Here is a 20645-nt window from a genome sequence, read left to right as displayed (position 1 = left end):
TCCCAAATCTCCAGTCCCCACAGTGAGGCAATCAGGCATAAGGCTTACAATGAGAAACAAAATAAATCCTTGGGAATTCCCTGGCAGGCCAGTGGTTAGGACTCCACACTTTCACTACCAAGGATCTGGGTTCAATCCCCAGTGAGGGAACTAAGACCCTACAACCCGTGCAGCAAAAAAGGAAAGAATGAAGACAAGGGTCTTTATTTTTCACTTGGACCTGCTTTGTGAAGCCTAAGTTCAGAAGTACCTATGAATACAACTCATCAGTCCTCCTTTCCCTTTAAGATTGCTTCATTCAGAAGTACAACTTTTGGTTGGAATGCATTTACTTTGAAAATTCTGTTTTTTGATGAATTTTAAATATTTGTATTGAAAATCAGAAATGATGTTTTAAACAGTACATTTCTTAAAAACAATAATTATTATTAAATTGATATTTTCATTGAGGCAAGTTAATTTCCAGGGATGAAAAAAAGTGTCAGTGGGAGGAATTTCATTTTTTCTGAACAGGTTGCATCCTTTTAACTTTGGTCCAATTTAGACTTTGAAAGATCTATACTGATAAAAGCCACAGGAGACAACTCTTACTGGTTTGCTGCTAGAGGCTGCCCAAATTCTGTGACTGATGGATCTATAACAGAATAGCAAAGGGGAAACTCACATACAGTCTTCACCATGCCTTGGTGGAGTCAGCAACCATAGTGCCAGCCTCAAAGGCCTCCAAAGTTCCTGAAGGCATAACCAGCTGTGGCTGGTGAGTGGGCAGAGGCAGCTGAGCAGGCCTCTCCTTCACTCCCTCTTCCCCTTGACCTATTTTCTGTTCCAGTTATGTGAGATATTCTGAATCTTTTTCATTTTGATCCTCTGATCCAGCATCTTGTACCTTGCAGGATGCTCATCAGTTCTCTTCGGGACCGAAGGTGCATAGGAGCTAGATGCATAAGCAGGGCGTTTAAAGTGACGCAGAGGAGGCTTGATGACTGGAGCCATGCAAAGGAAGACAGACAACGGTTAGCCTCACCAATGACACAGTGTGCCTGAATCCTGTGGGCAACTTCCTGGCCCCTAAACGCGTTTGTTTTCTTTATAAGCAGGAAACAAACAGGGTTGAACTCTCACTAGAAACCTTATTGCAAATACATGAATAAGCACATTCTTACCTTGGCCATTCAATTAAAATAAATAAAGACAATTTCCTAGAGATAGACAGTGATGACGCTAAGATACAAAGATTCTGTGACAATGAATGGATGAATTTAAGGAAGAGAGAGCAGTGGTGTCACTTTGGGAAAGAGTACAGTAAACACAGGTGAGCACGGCCGTGTTGTTAATCAGCACTTACCACTGCATGTAAGCTTCTATGGTTGCAAAGCAGCATGCAATCCTGGAGTGCGAATAAGAAGCACATCACCACTGAGAAAATATTCACAAAGTCCCTGTATAAAGGTCTAGTAACTAAAATATAGAAAGAACTTATTTTTTTAATTTATTTTTATTTTTTAATTATTATTATTATTTTTTTTTACTTTACTTCTTAAACTCAACAAAGGGAAACAAAAAACCCAGTTTAAAAATAAGGGCCTCTCTGGTGGTTCAGTGGTAAAGAATATGCCTGCTTATGCAGAAGACATGGGCTCGATCACTAGTCCAGGAAGATGCCACATATCGTAGAGCAACAAAGCCCGTACTCCACAACTATTGAGCCTGCGCTCTAGAACCTGGGAGCCGCAACTACTGAAGTCCAAGTGCCCTGGAGTTCATGCTCCACAGCAAAAGAAGCGACCGCAACGCGAAGCTCACACACCACAAGAGAGCAGCCCCTGCTTTCCACAGCTAGAGAAAAGCCCACACAGTGACAAAAACTGGCACAGCCAAAGATAATACGTATTTTTAACAGTAAATAAATATAAGCAAAAATCTGAACAGACTCCTTGCCAAAGAAGATATACACACAGCCAAAAAGCACGGGCAAAGATGCTCAACAATTTTTGCCATTCAGGAATTGCAAATTAAAATAACAATGATATATATATACACTACATATCTATTAGGATGTAGTACTGTTGAATGAAAAAAAGCATATATACATCTAATCTCACAAAAACATATAAATGTGTGCATAGGAAAATCTGGGAGAATGTACATTTAAACCATAGCAGTGATTATCTCTGAGTAGTATAAACATGGAAATTTTATTTCTTTTTGGTTGTATACATTTTCTATTTTTTCTACGATGATCAAGTTTCAGTGTTCACATTACTAAATTTTTTTTAAAAGAAACATACTACTTTTAAATGGAAATATACTATTAAAAATCTCTTTAATAGAATCAAGTATCAGAGCTATTGAATAAAATCATACATAACAGAAAGTCAGGAAAACTGAGTTTACTCTGAGCTTTAGTCCTAGACCTTTCAGAGTACTCATCGCTGAGTATACTTTTCATAGCCTAGAGATTAGTATTCATTCATCAACTTCTTAGAGCACTTTCTGTGTGTCTTGAACAAAAGAGGCAGAAACCTCTGCCCTCGTGGGGCTTTCATTCCAGTGACCCCCTCTGGAACCTGTGACTTGTTTACAGAAGCAAGTGTTCAGTCATAATAAGTGATGATATCACTACAAGCTGCATACTACCCACACAAACTTTGCCTTTAGAATTTAGACTAACACATAGTTAAGATCTTCAGCAAATCGTCCTGTAGTGCCATAATAATGTATATACAGAATAGATGATTTTAAAAAGATCTCTGAAAGTTTCATTCTGTTTCTTGGGGTAAACAAGAGATCGCAGCATAAAACACTCTATGAACAAATATAAAAAGAGTCCTGTTACCCTGGAGAATGGAAGAGAAACAGGTGAGGGCCTCAAATTAAAAGCTGATTGTCCCACACGTCTGGGCTAGCTGATTTACTGCTCTTGAAGTCACAACCCCTCTCCATATTCATTCTATTTTCACTACTCAGCATGAACCCAGCCAAAGTATTATTGAATTTCCCACTTCTCAGCATGAAGAAACAGTAACCGTTTGCTAGAATTCTGATTGTCAGAACAGAAACTCTCCTTGCCACTGGGGCTGCTGCAAATAGTCGAACCCGCTGATAGAGATCGGCTCCCCACAGAGACTGTGGAAATACTCATGCCTGCTGTCACCCCCACTCAAAATGTGGGAAAAAAGAAGAATTCATAAGTGCTGTTTGTACACACTGATTGCCTTCCCCCTCTACAGCGGAATGTGATTTGATGACAGGGCAAAACAGCAGCGCCTGGGATGAGTGCACCATTTTGATCTTAATGAGGACCTTTCTTCTGGAGTGATGCTGCGGCCACTTAAGGACTCTTCATCTTTTGGCTATTCCTGAGCTATTTATGGAAGTGGGGGTCGGTCCTTTCCCTTTCAATGACTGGATGCCTCCCACAGTTGAACCCAAGCAGTAGTGTTACAATCTTCCTCCACTCACCCACCCCAAAACCCTCCCCACTCAGGAAGAGAAGGACCAAATTGGGAACAGAACCCCCTTTCCTTCATATGCTTGATTATCAGCAATTAGGACCTTTTCCCTCTTGGGGACACAAATTCTGCTGTCATCTCCTAGAGCAATTTACTTGGAGAAAATTACCTCATTAGCTAATGCAGATTTGACAAAGGCAAATATCTGCAGTGAACTTGGGAAAGTCATTCTCTATATTACTGAATACTTTCAAGTGTGCTTAGGAAAAGAAAGGTTCCAGACAAAAACGGACACATCATCCTTTATTTGACAATTACACACAATGTTTGTTTTTCATAGAAGTGATGCTCTTTTAGGAGTTTTAGTCCTCATTTGTTTAAATCTTATTTTTTCATAAACGCAAAGGTGTTTTCATTCTCATTCATTCTTTTTCATTCCTCCCAAAGTGTCTATGACTTTCACCCTTTTCCCTCCCAGCATCAACCTTTTATTCTGTCTGTCTCTAAGACCATTTTGCTCAATAGCTACCTCCCCCCACCGCCCCTCTTAGGAAACTAACACAGAGAATTCTTCAGAAAATAGATAGAGATTTACTCATATATTGAATTAATATAGCTGTTGGTTGGATTCAGATGTTGAAATATGAATGAAGTTTTTTGAATTGCTTGTTTGTACTGATTCTCCAAGTACCCTTCAATCAAGTTGTAAATGTGGCCAGCGTTGCTGGGGGAGCAAGGGGTTCCTCAGTCAAAGGAACTGGGTTAAACTAGTATGTTCATGGCAGGACTTCTCCGAGACCTAACTGAAGGTGACATGGGTTGTGAATCCCTAAGAACACCCAATGGCATGTGGTTTTCTAGATTTCATTAGGCTAAGGAGCCCCCTTCATCAGGAGCATGCCACTCTTTCACAAAGACTGGGTTGTTAATTCATCATTCCTGTTGCTATCATATCATATTATGTATTCTATTAATTCAGTATGCCCTGTTGTCTGCACAGAGAGCAGGCAGAAAGAACGGTGGCTAGTACTCATCTAATCTAGGTGCAGTCTAATTTCTGTGGTTAAATCAAAATCTGTATTAGAACTCAACTCTGTGTTTTTGGTCCCCTAGAACTGCAGTGTCGTCTTTTGGAACCACTGCATTGGTAGCAGCAGCAACTTTGAGAATTTCTTAAACTTTGCTGCAGAGCACTGCCTCCAAAGACAGCAACTTGGTTCATTTTTAGCTTCTGAAAAATTTTAATATTGGGACCTTTTTAAAAAAAGAAAACAGAAGTGTTGAGCATGTGTTTTCTTCTCTTTCAAAGATAATGCCATTACATGATCTTGAAAAAACCTGGACACATTTTGTAATTTCATTTATACACACCACATACACTAAAACTAACAAAGTACAAAATAATCTTTTATTGCCTCTTAAATGCTGTTTTACATGGAGAACAAAATCCCATTGCCACACATTCCTTTTCTGAAATCCATGTCTATTGGTATCTATCTGAAATTTGATGCAAAGTCCTTATAAAAATGCACAAAAATCATCCATGAGTTTTGAATTGCCGGGGATTGACATGTTAAAATTCATTCTGTGGAGGATGGAATGATGTAAGAACTGAGTTTGTGATTTTTATTTAGGATCTCTGATGATAAAATTATATATCTGACATACATCATATACTAGGCATGATGCAAAGAATTTAATATGAACCAGCCTTTAATCTTCACTGCAGTCCAACAGGGAGGCACTATTATCACCTCCTTTTTGAGTGAGGAAACTGAGGTGTAAAGAGCTTAAGAAAACGTTTACACACGCATGTTAGAAGTCTTGATTCTGGGTTCACAGCCAAGTGGTCTGAACTCAGACCTCCAATGTTTAACATAACCTGAGACCTAAGTTCAGGGTGAGTTTTAATGACTATCGTAATAAATTAAAACATATCCGAGTATGTATCTGTGATACATAGGATTCCTGAGCACCCTTATTAGTAACCATAATCATATTTCCCCCAAAGCAAAAGCAAATCACACCCCATTAATACAATTTGTGTGGTAACGGCTCAGGAAGGAATTGCATAAAGGTCATGGCTAACAATCTCTTAAATAATAGTTGCTTTTGTCTCTTCCTTCAGCTATGCAGGGTTGGGAGGCTAACAGCTATTCCAGAAGTCTGAGCATGGGAGACAAGCTTTCAAGTTAGGGGAGCCCCACAGTCTTGAATGAAAATTTTAACTTGGTGGTTCTCACCCCTCACTGCATATGACAACCACCTGGGGAGCTTTTAAAAATCTTGAGTATATATGGAAGCAACCTACATGTACCTCAACAGAGGAATGGATAAAGAATATGTGGTACATATATACAATGGAATATTACTCAGCCATAAAAAGAAATGAAACTGGGTCATTTGTGGAGATGTGGATGGACCTAGAGAGTGACATGCAGAGTAGAGTAAGTCAGAAAGAGAAAAACAAACATCACATATTAACACATACATGTGGAATCTAGAAAAATGGTATAGATAATCTTATTTGCAAAACAGAAACAGAGATACAGATGTAGAGATAAATGTATGTGTATCAAAGGGAAAGAAGGGAAGGGAGGAATTGGGAGATTGGGATGATACATATCTATGATTGATTTGTTGTTGTTTAGTCATTCAGTCGTGTCTGACTCTTTTGCAACCCCCATGGACTATAGGCCACCAGGGCCCTCTTTCTTTGATAAGAATACTGGAGTGGGTTGCCATTTCCTCCTCCAAGGAGGCTTCTTGACCCAAGGATTGAATCCATGTCTCCTGCATAGACTGGCAGATTCTTTACTGCTGAGCCACCAGGGAGACCAAGGTCCATCTAGTCAAAGCTATGGTTTTTCCAGTAGTCATGTATGGATGTGAGAGTTGGACTATAAAGAAAGCTGAGTGCCAAAGAACTGATGCTTTTGAACTGTGGTGCTGGAGAAGACTCTTGAGAGTCCCTTAGACTGCAAGGAAATCAAATCATCTGACCATAATGCAGTAAGATTAGATCTCAATTACAGGAGAAAAACTATTAAAAAATCCAACATATGGAGGCTGAACAACACACTGCTGAATAACCAACAAATCACAGAAGAAATCAAAAAAGAAATCAAAATTTGCATAGAAACGAATGAAAATGAAAACACGACAACCCAAAACCTGTGGGACACGGTAAAAGCAGTCCTAAGGGGAAAGTTCATAGCAATACAGGCACACCTCAAGAAACAAGAAAAAAGTCAAATAAATAACCTAACTCTACACCTAAAGCAACTAGAAAAGGAAGAAATGAAGAACCCCAGGGTTAGTAGAAGGAAAGAAATCTTAAAAATTAGAGCAGAAATAAATGCAAAAGAAACAAAAGAGACCATAGCAAAAATCAACAAAGCCAAAAGCTGGTTCTTTGAAAGGATAAATAAAATTGACAAACCATTAGCCAGACTCATCAAGAAACAAAGGGAGAAAAATCAAATCAATAAAATTAGAAATGAAAATGGAGAGATCACAACAGACAACACAGAAATACAAAGGATCATAAGAGACTACTATCAACAATTATATGCCAATAAAATGGACAACGAGGAAGAAATGGACAAATTCTTAGAAAAGTACAACTTTCCAAAACTCGATCAGGAAGAAATAGAAAATCTTAACAGACCCATCACAAGCGCGGAAATTGAAACTGTAATCAAAAATCTTCCAGCAAACAAAAGCCCAGGTCCAGACGGCTTCACAGCTGAATTCTACCAAAAATTTAGAGAAGAGCTAACACCTATCCTGCTCAAACTCTTCCAGAAAATTGCAGAGGATGGTAAACTTCCAAACTCATTCTATGAGGCCACCATCACCCTAATACCAAAACCTGACAAAGATCCCACAAAAAAAGAAAACTACAGGCCAATATCACTGATGAACATAGATGCAAAAATCCTTAACAAAATTCTAGCAATCAGAATCCAACAACACATTAAAAAGATCATACACCATGACCAAGTGGGCTTTATCCCAGGGATGCAAGGATTCTTCAATATCCGCAAATCAATCAATGTAATACACCACATCAACAAATTGAAAAATAAAAAGCATATGATTATCTCAATAGATGCAGAGAAAGCCTTTGACAAAATTCAACATCCATTTATGATAAAAACTCTCCAGAAAGCAGGAAGAGAAGGAACATACCTCAACATAATCAAAGCTATATATGACAAACCCACAGCAAACATTATCCTCAATGGTGAAAAATTGAAAGCATTTCCTCTAAAGTCAGGAACAAGACAAGGGTGCCCACTTTCACCATTACTATTCAACATAGTTTTGGAAGTTTTGGCCACAGCAATCAGAGCAGAAAAAGAAATAAAAGGAATCCAAATTGGAAAAGAAGAAGTAAAGCTCTCACTGTTTGCAGATGACATGATCCTCTACATAGAAAACCCTAAAGACTCCACCAGAAAATTACTAGAACTAATCAATGACTATAGTAAAGTTTCAGGATATAAAATCAACACACAGAAATCCCTTGCATTCCTATACACTAATAATGAGAAAACAGAAAGAGAAATTAAGGAAACAATTCCATTCACCATTGCAACGGAAAGAATAAAATACTTAGGAATATATCTACCTAAAGAATCTAAAGACCTATATATAGAAAACTATAAAACACTGGTGAAAGAAATCAAAGAGGACACTAACAGATGGAGAAATATACCATGTTCATGGATTGGAAGAATCAATGTAGTGAAAATGAGTATACTACCCAAAGCAATCTATAGATTCAATGCAATCCCTATCAAGCTACCAACAGCATTCTTCACAGAGCTGGAACAAATAATTTCACAATTTGTATGGAAAAACAAAAAACCTCGAATAGCCAAAGCGATCTTGAGAAAGAAGAATGGAACTGGAGGAATCAACCTACCTGACTTCAGGCTCTACTACAAAGCCACAGTTATCAAGACAGTATGGTACTGGCACAAAGACAGAAATATAGATCAATGGAACAAAATAGAAAGCCCAGAGATAAATCCACGCACATATGGACACCTTATTTTCGACAAAGGAGGCAAGAATATACAATGGATTAAAGACAACCTCTTTAACAAGTGGTGCTGGGAAATCTGGTCAACCACTTGTAAAAGAATGAAACTAGAACACTTTCTAACACCATACACAAAAATAAACTCAAAATGGATTAAAGATCTCAATGTAAGACCAGAAACTATAAAACTCCTAGAGGAGAACATAGGCAAAACACTCTCCGACATACATCACAGCAGGATCCTCTATGACCCACCTCCCAGAATATTGGAAATAAAAGCAAAAATAAACAAATGGGACCTAATTAACCTTAAAAGCTTCTGCACATCAAAGGAAACTATTAGCAAGGTGAAAAGACAGCCTTCAGAATGGGAGAAGATAATAGCAAATGAAGCAACTGACAAACAACTAATCTCGAGAATATACAAGCAACTCCTACAGCTCAACTCCAGAAAAATAAATGACCCAATCAAAAAATGGGCCAAAGAACTACATAGACATTTCTCCAAAGAAGACATACAGATGGCTAACAAACACATGAAAAGATGCTCAACATCACTCATTATCAGAGAAATGCAAATCAAAACCACTATGAGGTACCATTTCACACCAGTCAGAATGGCTGCGATCCAAAAGTCTACAAGCAATAAATGCTGGAGAGGGTGTGGAGAAAAGGGAACCCTCTTACACTGTTGGTGGGAATGCAAACTAGTACAGCCACTATGGAGAACAGTGTGGAGATTCCTTAAAAAACTGGAAATAGACATGCCTTATGATCCAGCAATCCCACTGCTGGGCATACACACTGAGGAAACCAGAAGGGAAAGAGACACGAGTACCCCAATGTTCATCGCAGCACTGTTTATAATAGCCAGGACATGGAAGCAACCTAGATGTCCATCAGCAGATGAATGGATAAGAAAGCTGTGGTACATATACACAATGGAGTATTATTCAGCCATTAAAAAGAATACATTTGAATCAGTTCTAATGAGGTGGATGAAACTGGAGCCTATTATACAGAGTGAAGTAAGCCAGAAAGAAAAACACCAATACAGTATACTAACACATATATATGGAATTTAGAAAGATGGTAACAATAACCCTGTGTACGAGATGGCAAAAGAGACACTGATGTATAGAACAGTCTTATGGACTCTGTGGGAGAGGGAGAAGGTGGGAAGATTTGGGAGAACGGCATTGAAACATGTAAAATATCATGTATGAAATGAGTTGCCAGTCCAGGTTCGATGCACGATACTGCATGCTTGGGGCTGGTGCACTGGGACGACCCAGAGGGATGGAATGGGGAGGGAGGAGGGAGGAGGGTTCAGGATGGGGAACACATGTATACCTGTGGCGGATTCATTTTGATATTTGGCAAATCTAATACAGTTATGTAAAGTTTAAAAATAAAATAAAATTAAAAAAAAAAAGAAAAGGAAATCAAATCAGTTAATCCTAAAGGAAATCAGTCTTGAGTGGTCCTTGAAAGGACTGATGCTGAAGCTGAAACTGAAACTCCAATACTTTGGCCACGTGATGCGAAGAACTAACTCATTGGAAAAGACCCCTATGCTGGGAAAGATTGAAGGCGGGAGGAGAAGGGGCCAACAGAGGATGAGATGGTTGGATGGCATCAATGACCTGATGGATATGAGTTTGAGCAAGTTCCAGGAGTTGGTGATAGACAAGGAAGCCTGGTGTGCTGCAGTCCACGGGGTTGTAAAGAGTCAGACATGACTGAGTGACCGAACTGAACTGAATAACATACTGTATAGCACTGGGCACTCTACTTAACACACCGTGGTGACCTGAACGGGAAGGAAATCCAAAAGGGAGGGGATACATGTATGGGTATGGCTGATTCATTTTGCTGTACAGTAGACTAGTGCAACATTGTAAAGAAACTATACTCTGATAAAAATTAATTTGAAAAAGTCCTGGGTACCCCAGACCCACAAAAGCAGAATCTACTGGGGCTGGGTGTTAGGCTGAGGCCTCAGGTGTTAGCTCTTCAGAAAATTCCACGGTGCAGGAGTTTGCAAACTGTTTTAGTCTCACCAATCTTCCCCTTCCGCATCTTCACAAAGCAAACAACACCAAAAATATTTTGGACATTGCAAGTGTTCTGTAAATTGTAAACAGCTGGCTGGGGCTCTTGCTATAGTCTGATCACAACAAACTGCCTGGTTGGGAAGGAATCCTTTTTGCAGCATTTAAAGCTACTTGTGGTCTTCAAAATTGTGCTTTTTTTTTTTTTTTTCTCTCCTACTGGCATAGGTTTTTCTTCCTGTTGGGTCTACCATGAAAACAAAGCTCTGAGAAATGAAAAAATAAAAAGGTTCTTTTTGTTGGGAAAAACAACTTTGATGCTTTCACTTGAGAACTGTGAGGAAGTCCACATGTAGAAGAGCCAACATTCAGAGTCAGCAATCTTTTCTCAACACACTGAAAACTTGGAAAAGCAAAGAGTAAGACCAAAAAGTATGTTCCTGGGGTCTGACTAAGGGATGAGAGTAACAGTGGGAGATTTGACGTAGAGAGACCTGGTTTTAAAGCCTCCTTTATCTCCCCCAGCTATTTGATTTGGGGCAAACACTTGCCCTCTGGAAGCCTCCCTTTTTCCCTATGAGTAACAACATTCTACACCGAACAGGGCTCCTTGGAAGGACTCAGCAAGATGTGGCATGTGAAGGATTATCACGGTGTCTGGCACAAAAGAAGGCCTTCAGTGAAGGGCAACTTTTATCATTATTATTATTATTATAGTGACAGTGACTGAATCTGAGGGAACTGCTGGTGGGTAAGGGGAGGCTAAACCCAGGGCAAATGGAGCTCCTAGAGGACTCTGGGCCGGGCACCGCCATCCATGATCTCAGGCTGGTGGAAAGGGGCTGCTCACTCCTCCTGTCCTTCCCAGAGAATCAGCCTGGTATCAGTCCTGGCTCCAGATTTGTCTTCCCTCTGGACTCTTTCTAGCTTCCTTTCAGGACATCTTGTCAGAGCATCTACATTCCAAACCCGACTCACGCCAGATTCTGATCGAGTCAACCACACTGGCTTGCCTGGTATGAATTAACTGCATTCTGAAGATGAGCTCGTGGGAACACATACAATTAGCCAAAAGCCTCCTCTCACTGCTAACATCAGCTCCATGGAGCGCAGAATCAAGTTGGGTTCATCCCAATTTCAGAGGCAGAAACACACCTTTTAAAACTAGTGGTGTGGCTGAATTGGTTTTCATAGCTGGTCTTTTCCTTAAAGGGAAGGTGGAAGATGTTCATTTGTTTCACCAGAGCAGGAGATTTGGTCCTCGTTCAATACTTAGGCTTCCCAGCAGACAGTTTTGAAAATGAAAGTTCACTTTTTGTGAAGCTGGGGCTTTGCTGTTTAAGGAGCCGGGTAAGCATGGCCTGTCTTCTGCACCTTTGAGTGTCCTTACATCCCTTCTCTCATTTGTGGTCACCCTCCCCCATCCCTGGAAGGACTGTCAGATTCAGTTCTGTCTCTCCCCCCATATGACTGGGATGTATAATTTCAGTTTTCCATTGTAAAAACACAGACAGTAACACTCACTGCAGAGGCCTGAGTGAGAATGACAAGAAACCAACACGTGAGAGACAGCCAACAGCACAGACACAGAGTAGGTGCTCACCCAGCATCAGCTTCCATCCTCTTCCTCAGAGGAAGATCCTACATTTTGGGAATTATCTGGAAGGTTTGCACTTGTCAGGAAAACTCAGTATAACAGCATACTCCCCCGGTTAGAGTAATTCCTTTGTCTCCTCAAGACATGAATGCAGTATATGAAAGCCAGGCTCATGGATGTCCTTTATTTTTGTAGAAATACACTCTTAGAACATGAACCCAACTGGAAAATTACTCTTATACCATGTACATTAGATGTAGCATCGTCTAAGGTGAGGGTCTATTCCTAAATGGTCTACTCTTCTAAGTGTAGTTTATATTAAAATTAGAATACTTAAACCCTCCATCTATGTCAGAAAAGACTCTGGCTCTCCAAGGACTTTTCCTCAAGAAAATGAGAATACTAACTACTATTTCCATATCTGAAAGTCACAGAGCCAGGAGCACAGGAAATAAGAAGCCTGCTGTCAGAGAAGCTAGTTAGAAAAAGCCCAGTTGACACTGCATGAACCAAACAACCGAACCTGCATTTTTAGATCCTCTGAGAAACACGTGAAATACACAGAGGAAAGATAAACCATCTAGTTGTATTGCCCTTCATCCAGCCTGAAGCTGTTTGCTTCCTCCCACAGTTCTCAACCCTGGATGCCCATCAGATCACCTGGAGAGCTTCAGATTTACCGATTCCTAAGCCCAGCCGCCAAGAGTCTCAGAAGTAATCTGCTGTGCTAAGGTGAAGCCCATGCATCAGTATGTTTGTGATACCCAGTGATTCTAACTCATAGCCAGATTGAGAAACACTTGTCTCAGGGACTGAGTTTGTTTTGAGAATAAGTCAGCTTGTACTTAAGTTTTGAGGGCTGCTTGGGGTGGCTAACAGGGGCTTCCCTGATAGCTCAATTGGTAAAGAATCCGCCTGCAAGGCAGGAGACCCCGGTTCGATTCCTGGGTGGGGAAGATCCACTGGAGAAGGGATAGGCTACCCAATGCAGTATTCTTGGGCTTCCCTGGTGGCTCAGCTGGTAAAGATTCTACCTGCAATGTGGGAGACCTGGGTTAGATTCCTGGGTTGGGAAGATCCCCTGGGGAAGGGAAAGGCTACCCACTCCAGGAATTCTGGCCTGGAGAATTCCATGGACTGTATAGTTCATGGGGTTGCAAAGAGTCGGACACAACTGAGTGACTTTCCCTTTGGCAGTTAACGGGGTCTGGTCATCACATATAGGAGTGGCCAACCCTTGCCCATGTGCTAAAATCTGTCACAAGAATCGAACCCATGAAGATCTACTTTGGGGACAGGTAATGCAGTATTTGTGAGAGAGGCATGGATTTGGGGTGTCACAGAACTGGGCTAAGCTATTACCAGCTGTGAGATCCTAAGGAGATAATCTGTTTTGGGATTCAGGATTTTTGTTTTCTAGAAAATGGGGGAAATGGTAACTTCTTGGCATGGTTGCAGGGAGACTTTAAAGCGGCTATAACTTAGATAATGTATGTAGGGTACCTTGCAACCTCACAGAGTGCCAGTATGTCCTAGGTGCTTGGTATGTGACTAGTGACTACCGTTATTACACAGCACAGGAGATGAAAGGTCACCATTGGGAGCCTTTAAGTGGTGGCTTCCCTGGTGGATTTCTTATTACAGTATAGAAAAGTCATGTAATTCCCTGCACAAATGGATTTTACTACTTGAAAAACCTCAGCACACAATGAAGAGATTAACTTAATAAATTTATTTGTGAACATTTGGCAGAAAATACACCACTGTGATTCACAAAAGGCTAATTATAATGGGCATTTGTGGAAAATAAAGAAATAAATATATATATATATATATATATATATTTTTTTTTTTTTTCCCATTCAGCTACCTGAGGGAAACACTTTGCTGAAACCTAGTGCAAACCTTAAGCAAAGCAGAAACATCCAGCCCACGTTCTAAACTATTTATATGATGTACAAATAAAGAGGTCCATTCAATTGTTTTGGGCAATGCCCAACCATAAGTGTAAAATCCTGGAGCTCCCAGATTCGAAGTGTGGCCTAGATACTCAACCAGGATGGAAGAAGTTTCAGTCTTGAACACTAATCTTGATGGAATTAGAAAAATGACAGCAAATGACTCTTGAGTCTTAAGACTCTGCATTTATTTTGCTAAGCCATGATAATTCTGAGTCATGTTCACTGGAAGCCATTCTTGGACCACTGCCTCCCTGGTCTTTGGGATTCCTCTTCCTTATGCTTCATTCCATAGATCACTGATCCTCGCTTAAATTTCAGGAAGATGAGATAGGGTGTTATACACGTTTGCATCCCCGGAACATAACCCCAGTACTGCTAACAGTTGGTGCTGAAAAATATTTAATGATTGAGGAAACTATTTGGCATCACACTCACTAACCTTCATAAAGCTCCCATTTACTACAGAAGTGGTGAATCACTTAGAACACACACCCGCTGGCAAAGCTGAGTAAAATCTAGACAGCCTAATATTTATCCTTTGTATCAGCAATGCCTTGATACCTAGATTTGCTGCCCATGTTTGCTCAAAGAAGAATGTCAGCAAGTTCCTTTCCTTTGAAAGTTCAAGTTTGGATCTGAGCGCTTTTGTTTTACACCAATGCTACAATCTCAGTGCATTTCTACAGGTCTTCCCATAGTCTGGAGAGCCCGAGGCACAATTTTCAAGCCCCTCTGACAGCTAGGTGAAAGAGGGGAAACAATCAGGAAAGGCTGGAAAATAAGGTCTTTCCTTATTCCAACAATTGTTAGCTATTAAATGCCCTGCAACTTCGTGATTTAATGATTAATGGTTTAATTTAATAAAAATAATATTTAAATTAATAAAAAAAGAATAAGAAAGTCCTCCTTCAAGGAGATGATAATTTTTAATTGAGTTCTTTGTTTTCATTTTATTTGCCCTGGAGAGCACGAAGCACATGAGGCATGCTCTTTCAAAGGAAAGAAATATTTAGGAGATCATGCAAGTTTTTTGCTTGATTTTTTTTTTTTCACTAGCTTGTGTATTTTTCTACACGTGCATCTGAAGATGGGGAGTGTACGGCTAAATCTCTGTCCTTTGCTCACACCAACAATGACCTCTGTCAGAAGAAGCCTGACATTTCTTTAGGGTTCTAGAGCTCTGAAATGCTAAATCACCACATAACAAATATGCTTTGCTCTACTCCATAGTAAGAATGGCAACTGGTTTCCCTTAAATGGAGCTCAAGGTAAAAGGCAATTGCAAAGAGACCACTTGGGGGAATCTTCACTTAAAGTTAAGACGATGCAGAGGGATTTCATAGACAGAGCACTCGGTGGGCTACTGTCCATGGGGCTGCAAAGATTCAGACATGACTGAGTGACTAACACTTTCATTTTTCAGGGCCCCTGCACACCCCAAAATTGTGCTTGAAATGGGTATATACATAACTGATCTAATCCCAGGCAGAATATAGGTATGAAAGAAAGACCATTCCAATGTGGACTGACATCAGCTTTTACCCTTGAAAGTGAAACTCTGCTAACTTTGGGCAAGCTGTTTATCTGAGTATGCCTCAGTTTACTAATTTGTGAAATGGACATAATAGTATCTTCCTTAGAGGTTGTTGTGAGGATTAAATGGGATAATATGTGTGAGGAACCTACCACCATCCTGATATTTGATAGATGTGCAATACGTATCAAAGTATTTATTGTTAAAAACCTGTATTAAGTAAGATAAGAAATTATCATTTTTGAAGTTAATCACTCAATAACTTACAATATACATAATAGTTTGTTTTTTTAAAAAACCACATAAGCTTCCTAAAATGTCTTCAGACCTCAGGGCTGGTCAGTTCTCTTCTGAAGAATCCTCTGGCTGGACATTTTATCCGTAGTCCCCTAGAACAGGACACATAACAATGTCATTGCAAGCCAGTTGGCATCTCAACACACAAACTCTTTCTACATCAGGCAACGGAGATTAGAAGCAGAGCCACATCTATTGCCAACACTACCGTGCAAGCCAGCAGCTGCATACACAGGAGCAATCGGCTATCTGCATCCATGGATGATTATGGTACTGTACCTGTCCATCTAAGGATCACTTCAGGAAAGTGATGTGACCGAGGCTCCCCGGGGGCATCTGCTTAGAAGCCAATGACTAGACTCCATCCTTAGCAGTCATGACTGGAAGTGAAGCTCTGGGCCACTCCTCCAGTGACAGCCAACATTTGCTCAGCTCTCCATCACTTATGGCCCACCCATGGAGCTTGACAGGGTTCACAAACCTCATGGGGTACAGTTGAAGTTGGCACTAGAAAAACTTGGCTGCAGGTGCTATTACTTTACCAAAGAGTCATTTTGCTATAGATGTGTAAGGAATCCAGGTGATATCCCCAGAGCAGTTTCCTGGTGCTGGCATTTCAGGAGGAAGCTTTCTTAACTTCAGCAACCACACAAGCAGTTCTTTAATGAAGTGGCACCTGGTGGCTTCAGGATTGAAGCATGTGACCAACAAAACTGTCTTGGAAGACAGTCACAGATTTTTCACTTAAGAAATTCTTTAATATACACCATTTGAGCATATAGAAAAGTAGGATTAATAATAAAATGAACACTTATGTACTCTCTCAATACAGTTTAATAAAATCTTAACATCTTGCATGCTGCTGCTAAGTCGTTTCAGTCGTGTCTGACTCTATGCGACCCCATAGACGGCAGCCCACCAGGCTCCCCTGTCCCTGGGATTCTCCAGGCAAGAACACTGGAGTGGGTTGCCATTGCCTTTTCCAATGCATGAAAGTGAAAAGTGAAAGTGAAGTCGCTCAGTCGTGTCCGACTCTTTGTGACCCCATGGACTGCAGCCTGCCAGGCTCCTCCGCCCATGGGATTTTCCAGGCAAGAGTACTGGAGTGGGGTGCCATTGTCTTCTCCGAACATCTTGCATATTTGTTCAAATATTTGTTTAAAGAGATTAAATAAAAAAGGTGGAGTTAAATAACTAATATACCCTTCCATGGGGGCTTCCTTGGTGGCTCAGATGGTAAGGAGTCCACCTACAATGCAGGAGATCTGGGTTTGATCCCTGGGTCAGGAAGATCCCCTGGAGAAGGTAATGGTAACCTATTCCTGTATTCTTGCCTGGATAATTCAATGGACAGAGGAGCCTGGCAGGCTACAGTCCTTTGGGACAGGATTGAGCAACTAACACTTTCACATACCCTTCCATGATGTTTCTCTCCCCTTTCTAGAAAACTTATCCAGAATTTGATGTTTATTATTCCAGTGCCTATAGTCATTTAGTGATTGCATTTATATGCATCCACAAAATATCTAATTTTTTTTGCTAGTTTTAAAAGATAATGTAAATTGTATTAGACGGTATAAATCTTATTGGAACTTCTTTTTCTTGCCCATCATTATGTTGAGCCTTGTTTGTCATAGCAAAAAAATGGAAAACCACCATCAAAAGAAAAATGATTAAATATTCTGTGGCATATTTGTAAAACAGAATGTTGCACAGATGTTAAAATGGACGTTTTTCAAAGAACTAGCCTTATATTTTGCATGGAATTTCTTTTGCCACACATCAGCAAACTTTCTTGGAGTTTTTCTTTAAAATATGCCTCTTAAAGCAGGATAGGGCTTGATTTTGTTTTCTGTATTTTAATATCAGAGTTTAAGCCATTTGAAATTATTGTTATTAGTGATATTTTAAATTAATTTTTACTGGAGTATAGTTGTTTTACAATGTTGTGTTAGTTTCTGCTGCGCATAAAAATGAATCTGTCATATATATACACATATCCACTCCTTTTTGGATTTCCTGTCCATTTAGGACACCACAGAGAATTGAGTAGAGCTCCCTGTGCTATACAGCAGGTTCTCATTCGTCATCTATTTTATACATGGTAGTGTATATATGTCCCAATCTCCCAATTCATCCCACCCCTCCTACCCCCTTGGTATCCATACATTTTTTTCTCTACTTCTGCTTTGCAAATAAGTTCACTCATATTGTTTTTCTAGATTCCACATATAAGTGATATTAAACGGTATCTGTTTTTCTCTTTCTGATTTACTTCACTCCGTACTACAATCTCTAGGTCCATCCATGTCTCTGCAAATGGCACAGTTTCATTGCTTTTTGTAACTAATATTCCAATGTATATATGTACCACATCTTCTTTATCCATTCCTCTGTTAATGGACAATTACTGATATTTTTGGACTTGATTCCACTATCTAATTTTGTTTTGGTTTTGGACTTGATTCTACTAACTAGTTTTAAAATCATTCTTTATTCCTTGCCTCTTTTATTTTCTCTTCTGCCTTCTATTGGAGAAGGCAATGGCACCCCACTCCAGCACTCTTGCCTGGAGAATCCCATGGACGGAGGAGCCTGGTGGGCTACAGTCCATGGGGTCGTATTAAGTAGATAAATTTTCTATGTTCCCTTTCTTTGGTGTTTATTTGCTGATTTAGATGCTGTAAGTTATACTTCTATTATTTTATTGATGATCCTTTGTGGATCATCAAAAAAGCTACACAATTACAAGCTCTGTCCAAAGACAGATTAGATCTTAGCATTCTGTAACTCCTCTTAAGTAACTCCTCTACCTTCTACCACTTCTGTTCCCTATTTTAACACCAAAAATGGACATTATGTTTATGGTGACTAGTTACATATACAACTTGCTTTATTTACTTGTATGTTCACCATTAATTCCTCTCTCTTACACTTTGCTTTTGGATTTATTTTTCTTCTTCTTGGAGAATATCTCTTAATACTTCTTTAGTGAGGTCTGTGAGTGGTAAATTACGCCATTGTATACCTAAGATGTTTTTACATTGCCTTCATTCATAACTAATAATTTAGTTATTATATAATGCTTGATTTCCCCTGAGCATATGAAAGATATATCTTCATTTCTTCTGGCATCTACTGTTGCTGTCAGCTGGTTATAATTTTATTATAGGTAACCTGCTTACAGCTCCCCTGAACATAACCAGCTTCTCACAGCATTTAAGATTTTCTCACACTTGACATAATTTGGAACAATCTCACACAATGCATCTAGGTATGGATTTGGTTTTACCTAGGTACGGCAAGTGAGGTGCATTTCTTGTCTAAGAATTTGAGCCTTTAGAGCTGTTTACCCATATTCGATGCTCTTTCATTTTTAAAACCGAGATAAAATTCACATACCATATAATTCATCATTTTAAGTATACAGTTCAGTGCTTTTTATTATATTCACAAGGTTGTGCAATCATCACCAATATTTAATTATAAAACATTTTGCTGCTGCTGCTGCTAAGTCGCTTCAGTCATGTCTGACTCTGTGCAACCCCATAGATGGCAGCCTACCAGGCTCCTCCATCCCTGGGATTCTCCAGGCAAGAACACTGGAGTGGGTTTTTTATTCACCAATTAAAAAATCCCATGCCCATGAGAATTCACTCTCCATTCTTCTCTCTGCCAGCCTCTAGCAACCACTGGACTTCCCCGGTAGCTCAGATGGTAAAGAATCAGCCTGCAAAGAGGGAGACCTGAGTTCAGTCCCTGGGTTGGGAAGATCCCCTGGAGAAGGGAACAGCTACCCACTCCAGTATTCTTGCCTGGAGAATTCCATAGACAGAGGAGCCTGGTGGGCTACAGTCCATACGGTTGCAAAGAGTTGGACATGACTGAGCGACTAACACACACACAGCAACCACTAGTCTATGTTCTGTCTCTATCGATTTGTCTATTCTTCCCATGTCACATAAATGGGATCTTACAGTATGTGGCCATTTGTGTCTTCTTCGTATTTCAAAAAAATGGAATCATACCTTTCACTTAGCAAGTTGTTTTCAAGGTTCATCCAAGATGTAAAATGTATCAACACTTTCTTCCTTTAGTATGACAAATAATAATTTATTGTATGGATATACCACATTTTGTTAACATTTTCATCAGTCAGTGGACATTTAGGTTGTCTCCACTCTTTGGCTATTATGAGTAACATTACTATGAATATTTGTGGACAAGTTTCTGTATGAACATATGTTTTCAGTTCTCTTAGGAACATACTTAGGAGAGAAACTGTTGGGTCTTATGGTTACTCTAAGACTAACATTTTAAGGAATTGTCACCCTAGTCCCCCAAGTAGTTGAGTCGCACCATTTTACATTCCTGGCAGCAATGTATGATGGTACTTTCTCCACGTCATTGTCAACAAGTGTTATTATCCATCTTTTTAACTCTTGCCCTTTTAGTGCAGGTGAAGTGGTATCTCACTGTGGTTTTGATTTGCATTTCTGTAGTGACTGATGATGTTGAGTATCTTATCACATTCCATTTGTATATCTTGTTTGGAGAAATGTTTCTTCAACTCTTTTGCCCAGTTTTAATTATCCTGTTTATCTTTTTACTGTTGCATTGTAAGAATTCTTTACATATTCTGGATACTAAATCCTTATCAGATATATGGTTTACAAATATTTTCTTTCATTCAGTAT

At 39.7% G+C, this 20645-nt stretch overlaps 1 protein-coding gene across 5 annotated transcripts in view; it reads right to left on the bottom strand.

Annotated features, from left to right (window-relative positions):
* Window positions 1-747: 747 nt before the first annotated feature.
* Window positions 748-20645, bottom strand: part of PDE1C (phosphodiesterase 1C) — a 566144-nt gene continuing 546246 nt past the window's right edge. For 3 of the 5 annotated variants that reach the window (XM_055590468.1, XM_055590466.1, XM_055590465.1), the window contains one exon: window positions 15835-16040. In XM_055590468.1, the coding sequence (XP_055446443.1) occupies window positions 16027-16040 (14 nt within the window). In that variant the 3' untranslated portion in view covers window positions 15835-16026. Of the gene's footprint in view, window positions 984-15834; window positions 16041-20645 lie in introns of those variants that run through there. The other 2 variants (XM_055590471.1, XM_055590472.1) reach the window with 2 other exon arrangements.

Source organism: Bubalus kerabau, chromosome 8, assembly GCF_029407905.1.
Source record: "Bubalus kerabau isolate K-KA32 ecotype Philippines breed swamp buffalo chromosome 8, PCC_UOA_SB_1v2, whole genome shotgun sequence".
Classification (NCBI taxonomy): domain Eukaryota; kingdom Metazoa; phylum Chordata; class Mammalia; order Artiodactyla; family Bovidae; genus Bubalus; species Bubalus kerabau.
Note: the sequence above shows the minus strand (reverse complement) of the source record. Positions and strands in the feature narration are given on the sequence as shown.